We start from the raw sequence: 23,575 nt of genomic DNA on the forward strand, positions 1-23,575 counted from the left end.
TTTTGGTATGTTGTGTTTCCACTATCGTTTGTTTGAATCAAATTTTCAATTCCCTTTTAAATTTCTTTATTGACCCACTGGTCATTCAGGAGCATATTGTTTAATTTCCATGTGTTCATGTAGTTTCCAAAATTCCTCTTTTTTATTTCTAATTTTACTTCATTGTGGTCAGAGAAGAATCTTGATATGATATCATTTTTTAAAAAATATTTTAGGACTTGTATTGTGACTAGCATATGGTCTATCCTTGAGAATGATCCATGTGCTGAGGAGAAGAATGTGTATTCTGCAGCTGTTGGATGAAATGTTCCATAAATATCTATTAGGTCAATTTGTTCTATAGTGCAGATTAAGTCTGATGTTCCTTTGTTGAGTTTTTGTCTGTCAGTTCTGTCCAATACAGAAAGTGGGGTGTTGAATTCTCCACCTATTATTGTATTGCAATCTCTATCTCTCTTTTAGCTCTAATACTATTTGCTTTTTATATCTGGGTGCTTCAATGGTGGGTGCATATATATTTATAATTGTTATATCCTCTTGCTGAATTGACCCCATTATCATTATACAAAGACCTTCTTTGTCTCTTCTTACAGTTTTTGTCTTGAGATCTATTTTATCTGTTGTAAGTGTAGTTACTCCTGCTCCTGTTTTGTTTCCATTAGCAAGGAATATCTTTTCCCATGCCTTTATTTTCCAGTCTATGTGTATCTTCATAGGTGAAGTGTTTCTTGTGGGCAACAGATCATTGGGTCATTTTTTCATCCATTCAGCCACTTTATGTCTTTTTATTGGAGAGTTTAGTCCATTTACATTCAATATTTTCATTTAAGGAGGAACTTCCTCCTGCCATTTTGTAATTTGTTTTCTCGTGGTTTCATGGCCATCTCTCCCTTCTTTCCATCTTCTTTTTCATGAAAATAATTTTCTCTGGTGGTATGATTTAATTTCTTGTTTTTTATTTTTTGTGTATCCATTGCATGTTTTTCGATTTGAGGTTACATGAGGTTTATGACTTATCTTATGACCCATTATTTTAAACTGATGGCAACTTAACAGATTGCATAAACAAAAAACAAACACACAAAAGGAAAACTAATAAAAGTTCTACACTTAACTTTATCCTCCTGCTTTTTAACTTTGTGTTGTTTCTCTTTGTCTCATTGTACTATGTTGTGAAAAGTTGTAATTTTGTTTTTTTTTTTTTTTTTTGAGACAGAGTCTTGCTCTGCTACCAGGCTGGAGTGCAGTGGCCTGATCTTGGCTCACTGCAACCTCTGCCTCCTGGGTTCAAGCGATTCTCCTGCCTTATCCTACTGAGTAGCTGGGACCACAGGCACGCACCACCACACCCACCTAATTTTTATATTTTTAGTAGAGACGGGGTTTCACCATGTTGGCCAGGATGGTCTCGATCTCTTAACCTAGTGATCTGCCCGTCTTGGCCTCCCAAAGTGCTGGGATTACAGACATGAGCCACCATGCCTGGCCAGGTTGTCATTATTTTTGACCAGTTCATCATTTACTCTTTCTACTTAAGATAAGTTTACATACCACAATTACAGTGTTATAATATTCTGTGTTTTTCTGTATGCTTATTCTTACCAGTAAGTGTCTGGGCATTGAAGAGCTAGGTATTTCTTGTAGTCTTTGCAGTCTGGGCTTGTTTGTCCCTGTCCTTCTTGAGAAGGTTTTCCAGAAGGTTTTTATTTGAAGGAGCTTGGGCCTCAATCCCAATAATACTGTGGTTTTTGCAGACTAGTAGAGGTACCATCTTGGAGGTCTTGAATAAGATCCAGAATGATTATCTGGATTGCCAGGCAAAAGCACTTGTTCTTTTCCCTTACTTTCTGTCGAACAGTCTCTCTCTCTGTCTCTCTCTCTCTCAAGGTGCTGGGCCATCTTGAACTAGGGGTATGGCGATGCAAGCACTTCTGTGGCCCCCACCTTGGATTGTGCTGGGTCAGACCTGTAGCCGGCACAGCCCTGGGTCTTGTCCAAGCCTGCTGTAACCACTACCTGACTACCACTTATGTTCATTCAAGGACCTAGGGCTCTAAGATCAGTAAGGGGTGACACCAGCCAAGTTTGCATCCTTCCCTTTAGGGTAGCAAGTTCCCCCCGGCCCTGGGCAGGCCCAGAGATGCTACTTGGGAGCCAGGGATTGGAGTCAAAATACTTAGAAATTTGCCTGATATTTTATTTGACTATGGCTAAGCTGGCACTCAAACCACAAGGCAAAGTCTTTCCCATTCTTCCTTCCCCTTTCCACAGGCAGAGGTGCCTCTCCCTGTGGCCAATACTACCACTGGTCCACAGGGAATCTGCCTGGCCACTGCTGATGTTCACTTAAAGCTTAAGGGCTGTTCAGTTGTGTTGTGGTGAATGCTGCCAGGCCTGGGACTCTTCAAGGAAGTGGGCACCCCTCTGCCCTGGGGAAGATCCAAATATGCTTTCCAGGAGCCAAAGCTTGGACTTGGGGACCCCAAGAGCATGCTTGTTGCTCTACTCCACCTGGCCAAATTGGTACCAAAGGTGAAAGACAAAGTCCCATTTACTTTTTCCTCTGTTTCTGTCAAACAGAAGGAGTCTTTCACTGTAGCCACCACAACTAGGAATGTGCTGGATCACACCTGAAGTCAGCACATCTCAGAACCAGGTAGTATACTACCTGGATATCACTGCTGGTTATTTGGTGTCCAAGGGCTCTTTAGTCAGCAGGTGATTAATCTTGTCAAGGCTGGTCCTTCCCACCAAGGCAATGGGTTTTCTATTTGTCCAGGGTGTGTCTAGAAATGTCATCCATGAGCTAGGGCCTGGAATGGGAGCCTCATGACTCTACTCAATGCCCTATCCTACTGTGGCTGAGCTGGCATCCAAGATGCAAGACAAAGTCCTCTTTACTCTTTGCTCTCCTCTCCTTAAGCAGAAGGAAGGAGTCACTTTTGTTGCTGCAAGCTTCACTGCCTGGGATTAGGGGAGGGGTGGCACAAGCACTCTCTTAGCTGCCCCAGCTGATGACTTCCTAGGACATGTGCCACCCTATCCCTCTGGTTCTGAGCCCAGCCCAGCACTAGGAGTTACCTAGGAATTGCAATCCTTGTGTCCTAGACTGTCTTTCAAGTTTACCTAGAACCTCAGAGCACTTAAGCCTATAGAGATGAGGCTTGCTGAGAAACTCGAGTTCTGACTGCTGGGATGAGTGATTCGCCTCTGGCCAGGCCTGTTCCAAAAGCTCCCTTCATGTGCGGCTGCTGGCTGAGTCCAGCACAGTGTTGTTCCCTGCTATGACAGCACCGAGTTTAATGTAAAGTTCCCCAGTTGCTGTGCTTTACCTCCTCCAAGTGCGCAGACTCTCCAGGGTTGCTCAGCTGCTGCTGGCGGATATGGGAGGGGTGATGGTGGTGACTCCAGAGTGTCTCTCCAACCCTCTTCAATGCCTCTTTTAGTGATATGTTGTTAAATCCAGGTACTACGATTGCTTACCTGATGTTTGGCTTTTGTAATGACGCTTTTCTGTGTGCAGATAGTTGTTACAATTTGGTGTTCATGTGGTGGGGGAGGGGGTGATGGTGTAGGCTTCTGTTCCACTATCTTGCTCCACCTCAATAGTCTGATGTGCAGAAGCTCTTTAGTTTAATTAGGCCTCATTTGCCAATTTTTGGTTTTGCTGCAAGTGCGTTTGGCATCTTTGTCATGAAATCTTTGCCAGGGCCTATGCCCAGAATGATATTTTCTAGGTTTTATTCTATGGTTTGTATAGTTTTAGGTTTTACATTTAACTCTTTAATCCATCTCAAGCTGATTTTTGTTCATGTTGAAAGGAAGGGGTCCAGTTTTCAGTCTTCTGCATATGGTTAGCTAGTTCTCCCAGCAATATTGAGTAGGAAGTCCTTTCTCCATTGCTTGTTTTTGTTGAAGATCAGATAGTTGTAGGTGTGCAGCTTTATTTCTGGGTTCTCTAACCTGTCCCATTGGTCTCAGTGTCTGTTTTTGTATTAGTACCATGTTGTTTTGGTTACTGTAGCCTTGCAGTATAGCTGAAGTTGGGTAGTGTGATGTCCTTCTTGTTCTTTTTGCTTAGGATTGCTTTGACTATTTGGGCTCTTTTTTTTCCATATGAATGTTAGGATAGTTTGTTTTTCTAATTCTATGAAAAATAATGTTGGTAGTTTGATAGGAACATCACTGAATCTGTGAATTGCTTTGGACAGTATGGTTATCTTAACAATGTTGTTTCTTCCTACCCATGAGCGTGGAAGGTTTTTCCATTTGTTTGTATCATCTCTGATTTCTTTCAGCAGTGTTTTATAATTCTTTTTGTAGAGATCTTTCACATCCTTGATTAGCCATATTCCTAGGTATTTTCTTTTTGTGTATGTCTATTGTAAATGGCATTGTGTTCTTGATTTGGCCCTCAGCTTGGATGTTGTTGGTGTACAGAAATGCTGATTTTTGTACACTGATTTTGTGTGCTGAAACTTTGCTGGAGGTTTTAACAGATGTAGGAGCTTTTTGGCAGAGAATATAGGGTTTTCTAGGTATAAAATTATATTGTCTGCTAAGAGAGATATGTTGACTTCCTCTCTTCCTATTTGGATGCCTTTTATTTCTTTCTCTTGCCTGATTTCTCTGGCTAGGACTTCCAGTAGGATGTTGAATAGGAGTGGTGACAGTGGGCATCCTTGTCTTATTCCAAGTCTCAAGAGGAATGCTTTGGATGGTATCAATCCTTTTAAACTTATTGAGGATTTTTTTAGATAATATTCCATGTGCAATTAGAAGAATGTATATTATGCTGCTGTTGGCTGAATATTCTATAGATGTTGCTATGATATGAATGTTTGTGTTCTCCAAATTCATAAATTGAAACCTAATTCTCATGGTGATGGTATGAAAAGGTGAGACGTTTCAAATGTAATTAAGTCATGAGGGCAGAGCCCTCATGAATGGGATTGGTGCCCTTATAAAAGAGGCCCAGAGAGGTGCCTTGCCTCTTTCACCATGTGAGGACACAGCAAGAATGTGACATCCATGAACCAGAAAGTGGCCCCTCCCCAGACACTAAATCTGCTGGTGCCTGAATCATGAACTTCCAAGCCTCTAGAACTGTGAAAAATAAATCTCTCTTGTTTACTAACTACACAGCATATGGCATTTTGTTATAATATCCTGAACAGACTAAGACACATATCGTTTAGGTTAGTTGGTTTTTAGTGTTGTTCACATCTTTCATTTCCTAGTGATCTTCTGCCTAGTTGTTGTCCATTATTGGAAGTGGAGTATTAAAGTCTCCAATTATGACTATTGAATTGTCTATTTCTCCCTTCATTTCTGCCAGTTTTTGCTTCATGTGTTTTGGAGCTCTATTATTAGATGCAAGTATGTTTTTAGTTGCTATATCTTCCTAATTGGTCCTTTTGTCATTATAAAATGTCCTTCTTGATTTCTAGTAACACTTTTTGTCTTGTAGTCTGTTTTGTCTGATATTAGTGTAGTCACTCCAGCTATCTTGTGGTTGCTGTTTGTACAATATATGTTTTCCCATTTTTTTTACTTTCAATCTGTTTGTATCTTTGAATCTAAAAGTGTCTCCTGCAGACAACACATAGTTGGATCTTGTTTTCCTAAAAACTCTAGACTGACAATTCTGCCTTTTGATTGGGTTCTTTAATGTATTCACATGATGTTACTATTGATATATTTGGATTTATGTTTGTTATTTTACTCCTTTTTCTATATGTTTTAATTCTGTTTTTTCCTATACTTTTCATTTACTGATTTATATTAAGTGAATATTTTAGAATGTAACATGGTAATTTTTAAAATAAATTTTAAACTGTATCTTTTGAGTTATTTTCACAGTAGTTTCTCTAGAGTTTACCATATATATTTTAGCTTATTGGTATCTGTTTCAGATTTATATTAACTTAATTCTAGTGAGATACAAATATGTTACTTCTAGATAGCTTTATTCCTCTTCTGCCTTTTGTATTACTGTTACACATATTACATCTTGTGGTGGATTGAATTGTGGGCCTCAAAAATATATGTCCACATAGTAACCTTTGGAACCTGTGACCTCATTTGGAAATGAGTCTTTGAAGACATAATTATATTAAAGATTTGGGGATGAAATTACCCTAAATTTTTCAGGTGGGGGCTAATTCCAGTGAAAAGTTTGTTTTGTTTTTTAAATAAGATATAGAAGATGAGAAAACAGACACAGAGGAAAAGCCCATGCGAAGATGGAGACAGAGATTGGAGTGATGTCAACAGCCACCAACACCTGGAACAGGCAGAAACAGATTCTCCGTAGAGCCTCTAAAGGGAGTGCAACCTTGCCAACATCTTGAGTTTTGATTTCTCCTCTCCAAACCTGGGAGAAAAACTGTCTTAAGCAACCCAGTGTGTAGTAATTTGTCACAGCAGCCACAGAAAACCAATGCACATTTATAGTATTATATACCCAACAAATACATCGCTATAATAATTACTTTATGTAATCTTATATTTTTTAGAGGCACTAAGAGAAAAAAGGAGAAAATTATATATTTATAGCATTTCTTATTTGTCATTGCTAGTTCTATTCATTTATTCTCGTGGATTCATATTACCATCTGGTGTCATTTTTTTTATCAGATACAGCTGTTCTCCCACACACCTCTTTTATACTGTAATTGACAAATTTGTTATATTTCTATATGTTTTTGGTCCAACAATAGAGTTCTACATACTGTTTTATGCAATTAGTTCGACTCAGGTTTTCTATTTCACCTTCTAAGTGTGGCCCTTAGGCCAGGAGCAGTGGCTCACGCCTGTAATCCCAGCACTTTGGGAGGCCGAGGCAGGTGGATCACAAGGTCAAGAGATTGAGACCATCCTCGCCAACATGGTGAAACCCCGTCTCTACTAAAAATACAAAAATTAGCTTGGCATGGTGGTGTGCGCCTGCAGTCCCAGCTACTCGGGAGGCTGAGGCAGGAGAATTGCTTAAACCTGGGAGGTGGAGGTTGCAGGGAACCGAGATCATGCCACTGCACTCCAGCCTGGCGACAGAGCAAGACTGCATCTCAAAAAAAAACACAAAAAACTGTGGCCCTTAGAACTTAAAGTCATACTTTGGTTCATCAAATCAGTTCCAAGAGTAGGTGATCTAGCCCTTTCATTCTAAACACTACACATGTAGTACTAGAGTACAATATTGTATTTGTTTATTTTTTCAGAGTCAGGGTCTTGCTATGTTTTCTAGACTGGGGTGCAGTGGGGGCAATCATAGCTCACTCTAACCTTGAACTCCTGGGCTCAAGAGAATCCTCCTGCCTCAGTCTCCTAAGTAGCTAGGACTACAGGTGCACACCACTACACCCAGCTAATGCATTTTTTTAACAGACATAAAGCGCAGTTTTTTCACAATAGATTGACAACGATAATTCACGTCTTTTTTGCTAGATGATATTAAGCCATAGATCAAAAAGTCCTAGACTTTTATACTTACTTGAAAAAAACCTCAATTTTGCTGAATGCCATTGTATTAAGAGCTAATCTGTCTGGTCCAATCACATAATATATTTGCCTATATTCAAGTTTCATATTTCTACATATTTGATAAACATTAACACTAGATTTTCCTCTGTGCTGCAGATAAAAATTTTCTTCAACGATGTCTGAAAAGGGAGGCCTGCAACCACTACCAAACCACTCTACCTGAGATTAGTTTATTAGATAGAGCCTAACCTGAAATAAAAATCTGCTGATAGAACATTCTGTAAAAAAAGCTCTATTATGTTATAGTAGAGCTCATACTATATTATGGTTTCAAAGGTAATAAGAAAAATATCATCAGATCATCATTATGGTAGCTATTTTAAGGGAATTTAATAAAAATTTAACAGTTATCATCAAACACTGGCCACCTCAATTTTAAACAGTAAACACACGAATTACTCCCATAAAAATTATAAGCATAACAGGACACTTCTTGGCTACTATTCAATACTGACTTGGATGTTCTAGATAACACAAGATAAGATATATATGTGAATATCTATACACATATAGACATATTTATAGATGTGTGTGTATATATACAGTATATATATAAGATTTTAGAAAGGAGGATAAATATATATTACATGATAAAACTTATAGTCAATATAATTTTACACTTGTAAAATCCCAGAGAACCAAAGGAAAAAATAGAACTAAAGAAGAGTTCAATGAAATGATTAGTTTAAAAAATAAATATTAAAAATGTAACTTTCCCACATACCTTCAAATTGTAGAAATCCCAGTAAGCAAAAAGTGGTATTTCTACCAACTATAGATAAATGAAAATTCACCTTTAAATGTCTCTTATCCTCCATGAAACTCATCAAAAACAACAAAAAGTACAGCAGACAAAAAAATAAAGTCATATCTTTAATGAAACTCTGTAAAACATTTGAACCTCAACCATGATGTATATGAAGATAAGTTACTAAGTGCCATGAAGATTGGACCAAGATATGAAAATGCTAGGAGAGGATACCTTTCACTGGAGATCTTGGAAAGGGCTGGTATATTGGTATTTTCTAGAGTAGTGCTTCTCACTGAGATGCAAAACCAAAGACTCCTTGTTTTGGAATAAAAAGATCTAGGTACAGAGGCTAAGGGCAGGACTCTCTCATTATCCTATTTGTCAACACAAAATAAAGAAGGCAGGACTAAATCTGAGAGTGAGCAGATGCACCATTATTTCAAGATTGAACCTAAGGATGTGGCAAGGTAAGGAGAAAAGTCAGGATGACAAGTTGCTCTGCAGCCGCCAGTTCTCATCAGTTGAAGATATATTAAAACTATGGTACACATAAGCCACTCCATCAAACAATAAATATGGCTATACTGCAAGCAGTAAAAAACTGAACAGGCTCTGCTTCCATACAGTCAAGAACAAAAAGAAACACTTGACAAGGTTGAGAAAAATAAGTGGAAAAGAATAAAGAATTTAAAAGAACTGGAGAGAAAACTGTAGCTTTGGAATACAGAAAAAGGAGATACAGCATACTGCTAATAGATGTCCTCAAAGAGACCAAATACATAGACAAAGGGGAAAAAATCCAAATACATCATTCAAAAAAAAATTTTGAGATACAAACAAACTTCAGACTTTTACTTCCAGCAATGGAAATCTAGTTTGTCTTCAGCCAGTGGCATATCTCAGACAACAGGCAAGCCATGAGAATGGTTGTTGGACTGCAGTTTTGGACTCTATTACTACATGTATAGTATTTAGAATAAAAGAGCTGGGTCTCCTCATGTCAGCACTTATTTGACCAATGGGAGTATGATTTTAAGTTTTTAGGGTCACACTTTGAAGGTGAAATATAAAAAAAATTATAGAAAGATAAATTTTTGTTCAGATGCATCTACTTCAGCAATTTGGGAGGCTAAGGTGAAAGGATCATTTGAGCCCAGAAGTTTGAGACCAGCTGGGCAACATAGTGAGACCTTGTCTCTACAAAAAATTAAAAATTAGCTGGGCATGGGGGCGCTTGGCCTAGGAGTTCAAGACCAGTCTGGGCAACATAGTGGGACCCTGTCTTTATAAAATATTTTTTAAAATTAGTTGGGCGTGGTGGTGTGTGCCTATAATCCTGGCTACTTGGGAGGCTGGGGTGGGAGGATCACCTGAGCCCAGAGAGGTAGGGGCTGAAGTGAGCCATCTTCACACCACTGCACTCCAGCCTGGACGATGAAGTGAGATTCTGTCACAAAAAAAGGACAAAATGAAATATCAGCAATGAAAGGTCCTGCTAAAGAGAAGGTTTGTTAATTCATAATTTTAATGTTTATCTGGTCATCTTATCCAAAAGGCAAAAATCTTTAGCCTCCCTTATCTCTGGGATATCCTTCTCTCTTAAATGTTGCTTTCTCACAAATCCCAATTTACTTGAATAAGAATGCAATGTTATGCCAAAAGTTAGGGAGGCATATGGTGGGACAAATCCTACTGGGTGGATGCTTTCTTCATTCTTTTCACAAATGAAATCTTCTGAAAATAGACGTCAGTGGCAGTTTAAATAGAGAAATGGGAAAAAGGGAAGCCAAAAATCTGAGAAGCGTGTGAAGGAGGAGGAGTTTCTGTGAAGATTTCCCATACTGTTCTCTGTATGCATTTTTCCTTTTTTCCTCACGCCCTAATCTATACCCACACATACTGTCCCTCTAGGTGCAGCTCAGAATTCCTAAACCTGGTATAATTGGAGGCATGGCTGCAGACCTAAAAGTAAGGGGCCTGTCAAAAGTTCGGTATATCTTTACAGTTGTATTTCATCTGTTTAAGGCAGAAAGAATAAACTTTCATTCCAAAGCAGTTAGCTTGCTTAGCAGCATTAATTTAAAATGAAGAAATGCACATCCTAATCTCTGGCACTGAAGCAGAAAATTAGTTTTGGTTTAGAAATCTGGTGAAGAATAAGTTCAATGGGCTGTTTTGCATCCTGGTGAGATCTAATGAGGTCTGTACTTGTGACTACCTAATAGGCTGACATATTTCCTCCTTTAATTTTATCTGAGACTTGGTGTCGATGATTTTTTGGTTTCTTAATTCAAAAAGGCAAACTAGCCAAGGGGTATTTACTACTAATATTGCCTTATATCACAGTGTGCCCTTTCTAGTTCCCTAGAAGAGATACGGAATGGGTTTGTGTGTTCAGGGAGGTAACTGGTTTTTAGTGGAACACTGGCGTTATCAATCCCACTCAGTGTTAAAAAGAGAATGCCAGAGCTACCCCTTTCCCCACCATTTTAATCAGCAATTTTTAAATATTTTCAAATATTATAGAAATATGCAGGCTGATGCCAGGTGCGGTGGCGCGGGGCTCACACCTGTAATCCCAGCACTTTGGGAGGCCGAGGCAGGCCAGTCACTTGAGGTCAGGAGTTCGAGACCAGCTTGAGCAACATGGCAAAACCTCATCTCTAATAAAAATACAAAAATTAGCCGAGCATGATGGTGCGCGCTTGTAGTCCTAGCTACTTAGAAGGCTGAGGCAAGAGAATCGCTTGAACCTGGGAGGGGGAGGTTGCAGGCAGCCCAGATTGTGCCACTGCACTCCAGCCTGGGTGACAGAGCAAGACCCTGTCTCAAAAAAAAAAAAAAAGAAAATAAGAAAATAAAAAAAGTTAAAAAAAAATGCAGAGTGAGTGCAGGGGCTCATGTCTGTAATCCTAGCATTTCAGGAGGCTAAGATAAGATGGGAGGATCACTTGAGCCCAGGAGTTTGAAACCAGACTGGGCAACAAAGCAACACGCTCATCTCGGAAGGAAGGAGGGAGGGAGGGAGGGAGGGAGGGAGGGAGGGAAGGAAGGAAGGAAGGAAGGAAGGAAGGAAGGAAGGAAGGAAGGAAGGAAGGAAGGAAGGAAGGAAGGAAGAAAAATTTCAAACATACACAAAAGTTGAGAGAATTGTGTAATTGACCCCAATGTACCATCACGCAGCTTCAATAATTATCGATACTTTTAGGCAGGTTTCTACTAGAAAATATGTCCTGGAAACTTTAATTCTTGATCTGTGTTCAGATTTTGCCTTTCAAATTTTTCATTATTGGGGCTTTGGACATATTGCACCTGTATTAAAAGAAGGATTTGAGTGAGGAATTTAGTGCTTCATAGTCAATAGTCAATGAGTCTCCTTTTGGCTCGCCTCCTTCTTAGGGAAAGGAACTGGTTGTAGGGTGTTAGGCAGAATTTGGGTGTATCTGTTGTGGCTCAGAGATATTTCTCATAGAACTGATCACTGTCCCAATATCCACACAAAAGACCAAATTAAAAGCGAGGAGAAATACCTAATGTAAATGACGAGTTAATGGGTGCAGCACACCAACATGGCGCATGTATACATACGTAACAAACCTGCACGTTGTGCACATGTACCCTAGAACTTAAAGTATAATAATAATAATAATAAAGCGAGGCTGGAGAAAGGGTGGTTATCTAGCCTATTCTTATGCTGCCTCATGGTGTTTTCTAAGTATTTACAGAAAGAAAATTTACAGAGTAGTTTCCTGGTCAAATTCTGATGAGTATCTCAGTACTTTCCCCTCCACTTCTCACGTCCTCTTTGGGGACGGGTCGTCAAATCTTTGAGTTTCTAGTTATTGGTATTGACTGGTTTATAACCTCCTCTTTCACCCAGATCGTCAAGGGCCGTTTGCAAAGCACTCCCAAGTAGAGCCTCTTGGAGAAGGAGAAACTGCTGTCACGCAAAAAAAGCCTTGAGCTCGCTGGCTCCGCTGCCTCGAAAAGCCAGAGTCCGGAGGCAGTTTGATGCGGACACTATTCCCCAACCTTCTTCCCCTCCTTGTCGTCTCTATTGCACTCTTGGCAGCTCCTGGTATACAAGAGGGTGCAGGACAGACTTCAACCCGCAGCAGGATCCATCGCGGAAAGCCCCGCAGCACTTGCTTCGGGGGGCTCCTGTTTCCTTAAGCCTAGAAGGTGTGGTCGCTCACGTTCACGGTCCCGCCTCTCGCGACCTCAGCCCGGCAGCTCCACGCCGAGTCCCGCCTTCTCCGCGGGAGAGGTGCGCCGAGGTCAGAGCGCCGGGACCCGACGCACGGCTCCCAAAGGGTGGCAGGAGGAGCCCAGCGGGGCTCAGCCTCAGTTACCAGCAATCTGCGGGCAGAGGATGTGGAGGTTAAGATCTGGACAGCCTCCGGGCGTTGTCCTAGAAAACACCGTTTAAGGAGAGAAGTGTTAGTGTCTCGGGGCGTCTCCCAGGCTCCGCCCTGCGCCCGCTGCTACTGGAGACGGCATCTCTCGCGCCGGGGCGGGCGGCCTCGTCTCTGCACCCCTAGGCGGCGCTGCGCTCCTCAACACCCGGCCGGCTCCGCTTTCCCAGACGGCTGCCCAGCCTCCAGCCGGCCAGCCCGGGCAATGCCGGCGGTCGGGAGGCGCAATGTCGGCGGTCGCTGAGTATCCAGCCCGCAGCAGTGACGGCCGGCAGGAGCGTGCTCTTCCCCGCGGCTCGTGCTCTCCAGGAGTCCGAAGCATGGTCCTGGGTCACCGTTGGTGTAGCGTGTTGGTGGAACGTGGACGCCTAGAGGGAGGATGGTGGGCTGGGGGGTGGCAGTTTTATGTTTCTGGGTTTTCTGCGGCGCTGCAGCGGGACAGCTCGAGTACTCAGTGCCAGAGGAGACGGAGCGGGGCGTAGCCGTAGGCAATGTCTCCGCGGACTTGAGGCTGCCAGCGGCCGCTATGTCCTCGCGGAACTTTCGCTTCCTTTCCAGCCACCGCGAGCTCTACTTCGGGGTGGATCTACCCAGCGGCAACTTGGTGGTCAGAGAGCCTGCGGACCGCGAGCGGCTGTGCAGGGCCAAAGCTGCCTGCGTCTTGACTTACGACCTGGTGCTCGAGGACCCGCTGGAGCTGCACAAGATTCGGATTCACGTCCTGGACACCAAAGACAACTCACCTCTCTCTCCTGCCGGCGACATGCAGCTGCACATCCCCGAGTTCGTGACGCCCGGAGCCCGCTTTACTCTCCCGAATGCCCAAGATGACGACGACGGAAGCAATGGGATACTAAGCTACAGCCTAAGCCCCAGTCAGCACTTTCGCCTGGACATGGGATCGCGGGTTGACGGCAGCGAATACCCGGGGCTGGTGTTGGAGAAAGCACTGGATCGCGAACAGCGCGCCACCCACTTGCTGGTGCTTACAGCTCGGGACGGCGGGCTACCTGCCCGCTCAGGAGACGCACAAGTCACCATCATTGTGGTGGACACAAATGACAACGCGCCTGTATTTGAGCGCTCGGTATACCGCACCAAGGTTCCAGAGACTGCACCCAATGGGACTGTGTTATTCCGAGTTCAAGCCTTGGATCCAGATGAAGGGTCCAATGGGGAAGTCCGATACTCCCTAAGCAATAGCACGCAAGCAGAGCTGCGACACCGCTTTCACGTGCACCCTAAAAGTGGGGAGGTGCAAGTAGCTGCTTCACTAGGTCCGCCTGAAACGCTCTTGGAGGCATATATTGAGGCGAGGGACGAAGGTGTCTTTGGTTTAGCTAGCACCGCTAAACTGCTGGTGGAGGTGACTGACGTGAACGATCATGCCCCCGAACTGGACTTCATGACTCTTTCGAACCCAGTACCCGAGGACGCTGCCCCTGGCACAGTGATTGCTCTCTTTAGTGTAAAGGATGAAGACCTCGATTCTAATGGTAGGGTCATTTGTGGCATGTCTAGTGCAGGCCCTTTTCAGCTGACGGCTTCCTTTGACAACTACTACAGCCTGCTGATTGATGGGCCCCTGGACCGGGAGCAGATCAGTGAATACCAAGTCCTGATCACGGCCTCAGATAGTGGCTCACCCCCACTTAGCACCCGAAGGACAATCACTGTGTCAGTTGCTGATGTGAATGACAATACACCGAGGTTTCCTCAACCCCAGCAGGAACTTTTCGTTGCTGAAAACAATGGCCCTGGGGCCTCTCTAAGCCGAGTGTTTGCCCAGGACCCTGACCTGGGGAAGAATGGCCTTGTCTCTTATGAGCTGTTGGATGTTATCTCTGAAGGGCCACCAGCCTCTAGCTTGGTGGCAGTGGAATCATCCAGTGGGGCTATCACTGCCAAAACTTCCTTTGACTTTGAGCAGCTCAGGGGGTTTCATTTCCAAGTAGAAGGCCGGGATGGTGGCATTCCTCCCAGAAGTGCAACAGTGACTATAAACTTGTTTGTGGTAGATAGGAATGACAATTATCCGGTTATCTTGTTTCCCTTGCCCAGAAATGGTTCTGTCCCAGTGGAAATTGTGCCCCGCTCTGCCAGGACTGGACACTTGGTCACAAAAGTGGTAGCAGAGGATGCAGACAGTGGTTCTAATGCCTGGCTTTCCTACCACATCTCCCGGGCGTCGGACTCTAGTCTTTTTAGAATTTCAGCCAATATAGGTGAGCTCCGTACTGCTCGCTTAGTTCTTCCCACTGATGCAGTTAAGCAGAGGGTGGTGGTAGTGGTTCGGGACCATGGAGACCCACCACTTTCCTCCTCTGTCACTCTGGGTGTGCTGTTGAGCAACTCTGTCCCTCAGTTACTTCCAGACTTTGAAGATGTCTGGGAACCAGGAGGGCAGCTTTCTGCCCAGAACTTGCATTTAGTAATTGCCTTGGCTTGTATTTCCTTTTTATTTCTGGGGTGCTTACTTTTCTTCGTGTGTACCAAGTTGCACCAGAGCCCAGGCTGTTGCGCTCAGAGCTGCTGTCGCTTTACAGAGGATCTGAGGTATGGAAGGAAGATGGTTTCAAATCCTTGTATGACATCAACCACCATAGATGTCACTACAGTTGAGAGACTTTCTCAGACTTATCTCTATCGGCCTTCTCTGGGACTTGGTTCTGATAATAACAGTTTGCTGTTGCGTGGAGAGTACAATGCTGCCGACCTGCGAAATCTTGCCACTGGGGTAGGACTGAATTTGCCAATATCCTGTATTCAGATTCGGAATAGGAAAGGGGATCACGCTAATGTCAATGCCATGGTAAGCAAATTTTATGGAATTTGATTCCTTTGACCAGGAGATGGCTGCTAGCTGTGTTCTGAAATATTTCTTAGACAAGCCTTTCACAACATTTCATCAATTGAATTAAACACTCCTTCTTAGCACTTCCTGTGCCAAGAAATCTGGAAGTATAGAAGTATTAGAAGATTGCCCTAAGGCCTCAAGGGACTTATAGTTTATTTTTGAGAAACAAGGGTAAAAATTAAAACCTATTTAAGAACAATAAAAGTAATATGACATAAAGGTCTAAAATTAAAAATAAAATACCAAAATATTTTATAAGCAACAGATGTATAAGGCACTCTAATATTTAAAGTGAAGAATGAAAAATATGTAAAAGTCTGCTTAATATGAATATAATATGGAAGGTGAGACATTTACTTAAGCTATTGCAATGCATTATTAAAAGATGACAATAACCACAAAAGATGTAAAAATAAATTACAATGGGGGTTAAAAGAAGGGAGAAAGGGAACATAAGAGAACATTTGAGTGGGGAGGAAGGAGTCAGAGAAGGCTTTGTGATAGAGATCACAGATTTAGTTGGATCTTTAATATGATATACCATTTAATAAAAAACAGTGTATTCTCTAGCTTATACTTTTCATGAATACCATTTTGGTGAAGGTGTCTTCTTTGGGAATGACACCCTAAAACATAGCTAATAGCTCCATAGCAGTGTTGTGTAAGTACACAAAAGTTGTAAGCCTGTCTCGTAACATCTATTTATACTGATAGGAGATCATATTGTTGGATGTAGGACTTGACGACCTTTTGTTTTGTGTTTCTGTTGATAATATTTTACAAAGAGGAAAGATGAATAATTTTTATGTCAGAAATATTTGTGTGTTCAAAGGTGCACTTACCATCCAAAGTCCATTCAACTTGGATTTAATTTCTTTTATTTTAGAGGACAAATACACTTAACAAATAAGTAAATATCATATTTGAGGGTAATGTATCTAATAAAAGTTAAGTGATTCAAATACTTCAATTTATCTGTTAGTGGCCCTTGGCATTTCGAAACTTTTTTTTTTTTTTTTGAGACAGGGGTCTCACTATGTTGCCCCGGCTAGTCTCAAACTCCTAGCCTCAAGTGATCCTCCTGCCTAGGCCTCCCCAAGTGCTGGGATTACAGGCATGAGCCACTGCAGCTGGCCCTCAAACTTCTTGAGTGCAGTTAGGACAACATTTTGAAGCAATTCTACATTATTACTTTTTGACTTCTCATAGAAATCCTACATGCAAGAGAGGGAGGTGTATAGAAATTAAGGAAGGAAAATGAAGCCTTCCTTGTTTTACTATTCTAGGCAATAAGGGGAAAAGTGGCTTGTAAGTTATTCTTCCTCAAGTAATGATGTTAACTGCAAATAAAATAAATTTACATATGTTAAAATTTTCCGTACTTAATATTTTCATGATATAATAGAATCCAGCATATAAGATATGCTTAGTAAATGCTGACTGAATGAATAAATATGTGCATATACGAATTGGATGGTAACACTGTTCAACACAGAGGGAAAAACTTTAACTTACTTTTCTACTTTAGATGTGTATATGTGGTTAACAGTTTAAAGGTCACTTTCAAATGTACAGTTTCAATGATTATTTTCTTCCTCATGACATTCATTAATAACATAACAGGAATTTTCTGATTCTAGAGCTAGCATGAAAAACTTCAATGCTGTGTCTGGGACTAAGTATGAGTCCAGTTCTATAGATGACAAAGGAATTAATAGGTATGCACATCATTACATTGTGAAATTTGCAGTGGATACTATTTAATAGAATCTCAGTTAATTTTAGGGAAGGAAATTGGTGCACTACAATGCTAGTATTTCAGATATCAGAGCACTTAATATGTGAACACTTTTCCTACCAAGAAATTTCACTATTTATTTCTTTTACTTTCGTTGCTTTCCGTAACAAAAAGAGATGAGAATACCAGTAATGGCTACAAAGTTTGGGAGTGAGGAATTTTTTTTAGAAGCATATTTTCACTAGACTAGAAAGGAAACATAAGTAAGCCATAGGAAGGCCAATGAATCTAGAAGTTAGAAGGAAAATTAGCTATTTAAAAGGAAAAATATAGGAAATAACAGAGGAAAAAACAACCCTTCAAACCAAATTTTTAAACATATATGAATGATTAACAAAATAATAGAGATATACTGTTCATATGTGCAGGAATATTGTACCATCCCATTCATTCAGTTGAACAATCTTTTTCCATCATTGTTGATATTTTGCTTTTTAGGTAGCTCATTGGTCTGCTAATAATTGTTGTGGGCTGGATATTTCCTTATAAATAAATGAATTATGATTCATAAAAACATGAATAAAATCACTTCTATAAATATGGGGTATTTGTAATTCACAATGGCATTTGTTATTTACTTCTTCCTGTTCAATTACCTATTGATCTGATCTTAATTGTTTAGAAAAGAATTCTTGTCATAGTATCCTGAATGCCTTAATAACAACAGGATTCTAGAAATAAAATATTTATTGCTTTCATTTTATTTCAAATCATTTGAAAAGCATGACATTTAACAATGATTATAATGTGTGTGTCTGAGTCTTAGAGAATCATGTTGATGCATATGTGTTTATATTTTGCTCAAATTCTAAGTTCTTTCATTTTAGTTTACGGTAAATTTACAGTATATATTAACATAGCCTGTAATACTAAAAATTATCAGTTTAAGAAATTCAGGAAAACATGGTTTTTATCTCTATATTTCCAACTGATAATATTTAAGATATAAACAAAATTGATTCACTGATTGTATAACAATTAGACAATGTGTACCACATGTCCATTTTTTTCTGTTAATATTCTTGATGGGCAATTTAAATTTTTTAGAATGGTATCTAAGATGGTACCTCTGAGATATAAATTTCTACTTATTAAAAACTGATTGCATTGACAATTTTTAAAGGTATAAATATATTAATGTAGCAAAAATGCATGAAACACTTACCATACAACTGACCTTATTAAATTTCCACATGAAAGTTATACACAGTTTGAACATACCAATGTTATATTAGTGTATTGTTCACCTGGAATTAAAGCATCTTCTTTTTTGCCAGGATATATAGGAAATAGGATATCTCCTCTTTGCAATGTCATTTGTTAACAGTAGTAGAATGTTTATGGCATTCAAGGTGCTTTATTTAACATACATTCCAGAAGTAGACTTTCCCATAGGGTAATTAGATGTTTTGTATATCTATTTTGACTTTGAAGCTGATAACCACACTAAAAAACTTTAGAATGATGAAACTAAGGAGGTTTGCATGACATATGAAATATATTCAAATTAAAAAACTCATATAGACAACACAACAATATTGTATAATATAGACCCTCAAACCAGTAAAAAGGAAAGAAAAAGAACATTATAATTTGAGTGGACATAAGAGAAAAGCAATGCCTTGGAAACATATAAGTGGGAAAGTATTGACAACGTGTCTCATAATGTTAATGACCTATTGACTTTTGTTGTCTTCAATATTTTCAGTTAGAAGGAAACAATAATATTTCAACTAGGTTGAAATGAAGCTAGGTTGGAATGAAGGTGGACTAAATTGCTGAAAGGTTTTTACAATGCTCAAATGCATGTCATATGAATATCAGAAACATTAACACTTGACAGAACCTTAACTGAATATGGATTACAGTCCAGGATCCTGACTAAAGTATTATGGGAAGTAAGGAATTTGTTGGTAAGGGCTGTTCTTAAGAAACAAAGCTAAATAATAAAGGTAGATAGCCACTCATTTTGTTCCCAATTTTAATTGATGGTGTAAGGTAATGGTTCAGGATATAAATAAATTACATGTCTCTTTTATACTGCATTTATGAAAAAGAAAGGACTATAAACACAAAAGGTTATTATATATTCATTTGGAACTTGTTTTGGAGTCTAGAAATAAATATGCAATCTCGTATTCTCCTGTGCTGTAGAGAAAGATAAACACTTTATTTCTAACCCATCCCAAATTCCTTGGCTGTTCCTAGAGCCATCTGGTTACCATCTACAGATATCCTGTGTTCATAGGGGCACTCTAATGACATACCTTCAAAATGTATTCTGAATTCAAACACATTATGGTTATTCTTTAGAATTGTTAAGCAAAGACTACAGCTGTTTTGTTTAAACTCAAAATAATGTTAATATAAAATAAAAACCAATTAAGAGGTCTTAATAGTGGGTTTTTAGGTTGATTTGTCTTTTTCTTTTCTTATTAGGTTAGGCTGACCCTGTTAAACAAGTTGGAAATCCTGTCTCTCTCTCTCTGTCTCTCTCATATTTTTTTTCCTATTCCTTGGACACATTTACTGAGACTGGTGATACAGCTTTCTTAAATATTTGGTAGAATTCACTAGTGAAGCTCTCTGTACCTAAAGTTTTCTTTGTAGGAAAATTTTAATTGAGATCAAATTTCTTTGTATTTTTATTGCTCCTATTTCATTCCTGTACATTTAATTTTTTCAGCTATATGTTAGTTTTATCTGTACTTTTGAATATTTTGGCATAAAGTTGTTTATAATGTCCTGTTGTGACTTTTTTCACATCTGCAGGATCTGTAGTGATGTTTCCCTTTTCAATCCTGGTGTTAGTGTCACCTCTCATTTTTCTTGACTAGACTTGGAAGTAGTTTATTAATGATATTAGTCTTTCCAAGGCTAACTTTTGGTGTTTTGGGTTCTCTTTCTTGTATGTTTGCTTTCTATTTTATTAATTTCCATGTTTTATTAATTTATTTCCTTCCTTATATGTTTATATTTCAGTGTGCAACAGAAGTACTTTAAACATACTTTTCATTTCTATTTCCTCACACAAAATATTTGAAAGATTTGTACTTAATAGTGGAGATTTATCAAAATTAATAATAATCAGTGCTTCATCAAGGACATTCTTACTGGTATTTTTCTTACTGCAAATGTTCAGTCATGAATGTAATAACCACCAGTACAGTGTGGAGCGACTGCTTTGACTCCTTCTATGGTTCTGTGGTGGCCAGCTTTACCCACCAATGCTTTTGCATTATCAATGCAAGTGTAAATGTAGCGAAAAATGCAAATCATGTTTTAACATTATTTTGAAAATTATTTTCACCTCATGAACACCCAAAGGGTCCATAGACCACACTTTGAGAACTATTGTTCCAATTCTATTATTTCTTCTTTTTTTTTTATGAATTGTAACATTTCTGTAATGGGTCTTCAACTATTTGATTACCCTGAGGTACAGTTCACACAGGAAAGGCGGGATAAATGTTTGATTCTTTCCCTTTGTGTAGCAGTATTCAAAATAATGAATTGATTCCTGACCATCTTACAAACAGGACCAAGGCCTTTTTTAGGTGTCATTGTGAACTCATTGACTTAAACATATTTGATATGGCCCAATCCATGGCAATTATTATCTTTTTAATGATCAAATTATGCTAACTTTGGCAAGTTGGGAACTGTTCAGCTTTGCTTCTGAGTCTTTGTGAGTGTGTTTGTGTATCTTGTTTTAAACCTTTTATTTTGGAATAATTATAGATTCACAAAAAGTTGAAAAACTACTACAGAGAGATCCCATGTGCCCGTCACTCACTTTTCCCCAGTGATAACACCCTGAATCCTTTTCACGTGAGTCTTAATAGTCTTTTGAATGCTTCCTTGATTTCTGGTATTCCAAGATGTTCAGATTATCTTGTACATTTCCTTTCCCAGAATCAGCCATTTTTCAAAGAGCTTTCACTTATTTTTAGTGAAAGATGATACTTAGAGATATAATCTCAACAACAGGTGTGCTTATTGCTGCTGGGTCAGTTGGTGTTTCTAGGTAGTTTCAGTTACTGAGCTAAGGGATGTCTATTTTTTAAAAGATAAAATACATCACATGTTTATACTAATCTAATTCAAATTCAGCACTCCGAGGTTTTTACTTCATCAATCTTACATTCCTATTTCTCCCATACGTCAAATCCCAGTTTTCATTTACATCAACAGAATTACTCATTTGTTATCCCATGGGACACAAACAATGGACTTAGAAAACAATTTCAGCACTACAGAAATAATATGATACTGTAGCAGTTTAAGTTTTTGTCATTCTTTTCATTTATAAGGCACATCCTTACAAATGCCCAGTAGGCATGTACAGTCAAATTATTGTGTTTTAAAGTATCTTGGAAAAGTTCCTCTCTGTGAAGTTAAGCCACCAGCTAGATACAGAGCTAGGCTTTTTTCAAGTCGCTTTCAAATTTAGGGCTTGCTTTTTAAATTTTAATTTTCTTTTATAATTATGTGAAATATTTACATGGCTCCAAAAAAACTTATAAAACAAAATGTATTCAGAGAAGTCTAGTATCTACTATTCCATACAATACACATTCTTCCCCACTTTTTTTTCACTTATAAATATAAACTTGAGATTATTTCATAGTAGTATAGTATTTACACATATTCCATACTTCTTAATGGTGTCTTTTGATTAGCAATTAATGAGCTCCAATTTATCAATATTATCTTTTTTTTTTTTGAGACAGATTCTCATTCTGTTGCCCAGGCTGGAGTAAAGTGGTATGATCTTGGCTCACTGCAATCTCTGCCTCCCAGGTTCAAGCGATTCTCCCACCTCAGCCTCCTGAGTAGCGGGGATTACAGGCACCCACCACCACACCCGGCTAATTTTTATACTTTTAGTAGAGGCAGGGTTTCACCATGTTGGCCAGGCTGGTCTCGAACTCCTGACCTTAAGTGATCTGCCCGCCTTGGCCTCCCAAAGTGCTGGGATTAGAGGCCTAAGCCACCATGCCCAGCCAATGTTGTCTTTTTTATTTAGTATTCTTTCTATCCTTTTAAAGAAAACATATCCTGCTTCAAGTCATGAAGATATATTCCTGTGTTTTCTTCTATAACATTGCTATCCAATAGAACTTTCTGACATGTTATAAATTTTCTCTATCTGCATATATGGGATGTGTAGCTACTGAGCACTTGAAATGTGGGTAGTGAAACTGGGCTACTCAATTTTTAATGTTACCAATTTTAATTAATTTAAGCTTAAATAACCACATCTGTTTAGTGGTTGCTGTAGTTCCGGAAGCTTTCTTGTTTTAACTTGCACATTTAGATCTTAAATTACCTGAAATTGCTTTTGAATATAGTGCAATGTAGAAGTCAAGATTTATATTTTCCACTTGTAAATCCAGTTAGATTGCCTACATACACAGCAGTATTGAATAAAAAGACCATCCTTTTCTCACTGCTACTGTGCAGTGCTACCTTTGTCATAAGCCACATGACTTTATATATTCTGTTTCTGGACTGTCTATTCTGTTTCATTGGTCAACTTGTCTATTCTTGTGCCAATACCATTCTGTGTTAAATATAGTAGCTTTTCATTTGTATTGATATCTAATTGTGTAAGTTCTCTCACTTTGTTCTTCTGCTTCAAGATTAACTTAGCTATTTTTGGCCCTTTGCATTTCTATATAAATTGTAGATTCAGCTTCTCAGTTTCTATTTAAAAAATCCCTGCTTTGATTTTAATTGGCACTATATTGAATCTGTAGAAAATATGGGGTATATTGAAAATATCTTATTTTGATCTTTACTGAATCTATAAAAATATGAGGCTTGTTAACATATTGACAATATTGAGACAGACAACCCATTAACAAGGTATATTCTTCCATTTATCTTTTTTTTTTTTTTTTTTTGAGACGGAGTCTCGCTCCGTCTCCCAGGCTGGAGTGCAGTGGCGCAATCTCGGCTCACTCCAAGCTCCGCCTCCCGGGTTCACGCCATTCTCCTGCCTCAGCCTCCCGAGTAGCTGGGACTACAGGCGCCCGCCACCACGCCCAGCTAATTTTTTGTATTTTTAGTAGAGACGGGGTTTCACCGTGTTAGTCAGGATGGTCTCGATCTCATGACCTCGTGATCTGCCCGCTTCGGCCTCCCAAAGTGCTGGGATTACAGGCATGAGCCACCACGCCCGGCCTCTTCCATTTATTTTATTT

The 23,575-nt window shown here is 39.6% G+C and overlaps 1 protein-coding gene across 12 annotated transcripts in view; it reads left to right on the forward strand.

The window, feature by feature from the left end:
• The window catches only part of LOC129037293 (protocadherin alpha-C2), a 224,925-nt gene that overhangs the window by 127,042 nt on the left and 74,308 nt on the right, over positions 1 to 23,575 (forward strand). Inside the window, exon 1 of one of the 12 annotated variants that reach the window (XM_054489268.2) lies at positions 12,032 to 15,523. The exons of the other annotated variants lie outside the window; for them this stretch is intronic. Coding sequence (XP_054345243.1) covers positions 13,091 to 15,523 — 2,433 coding nt within the window. The 5' untranslated portion in view covers positions 12,032 to 13,090. Of the gene's footprint in view, positions 1 to 12,031; positions 15,524 to 23,575 lie in introns of those variants that run through there. 12 annotated transcript variants of the gene reach the window in all.

Source organism: Pongo pygmaeus, chromosome 4 (assembly GCF_028885625.2).
Source record: "Pongo pygmaeus isolate AG05252 chromosome 4, NHGRI_mPonPyg2-v2.0_pri, whole genome shotgun sequence".
Taxonomy (NCBI): Eukaryota; Metazoa; Chordata; class Mammalia; order Primates; family Hominidae; genus Pongo; species Pongo pygmaeus.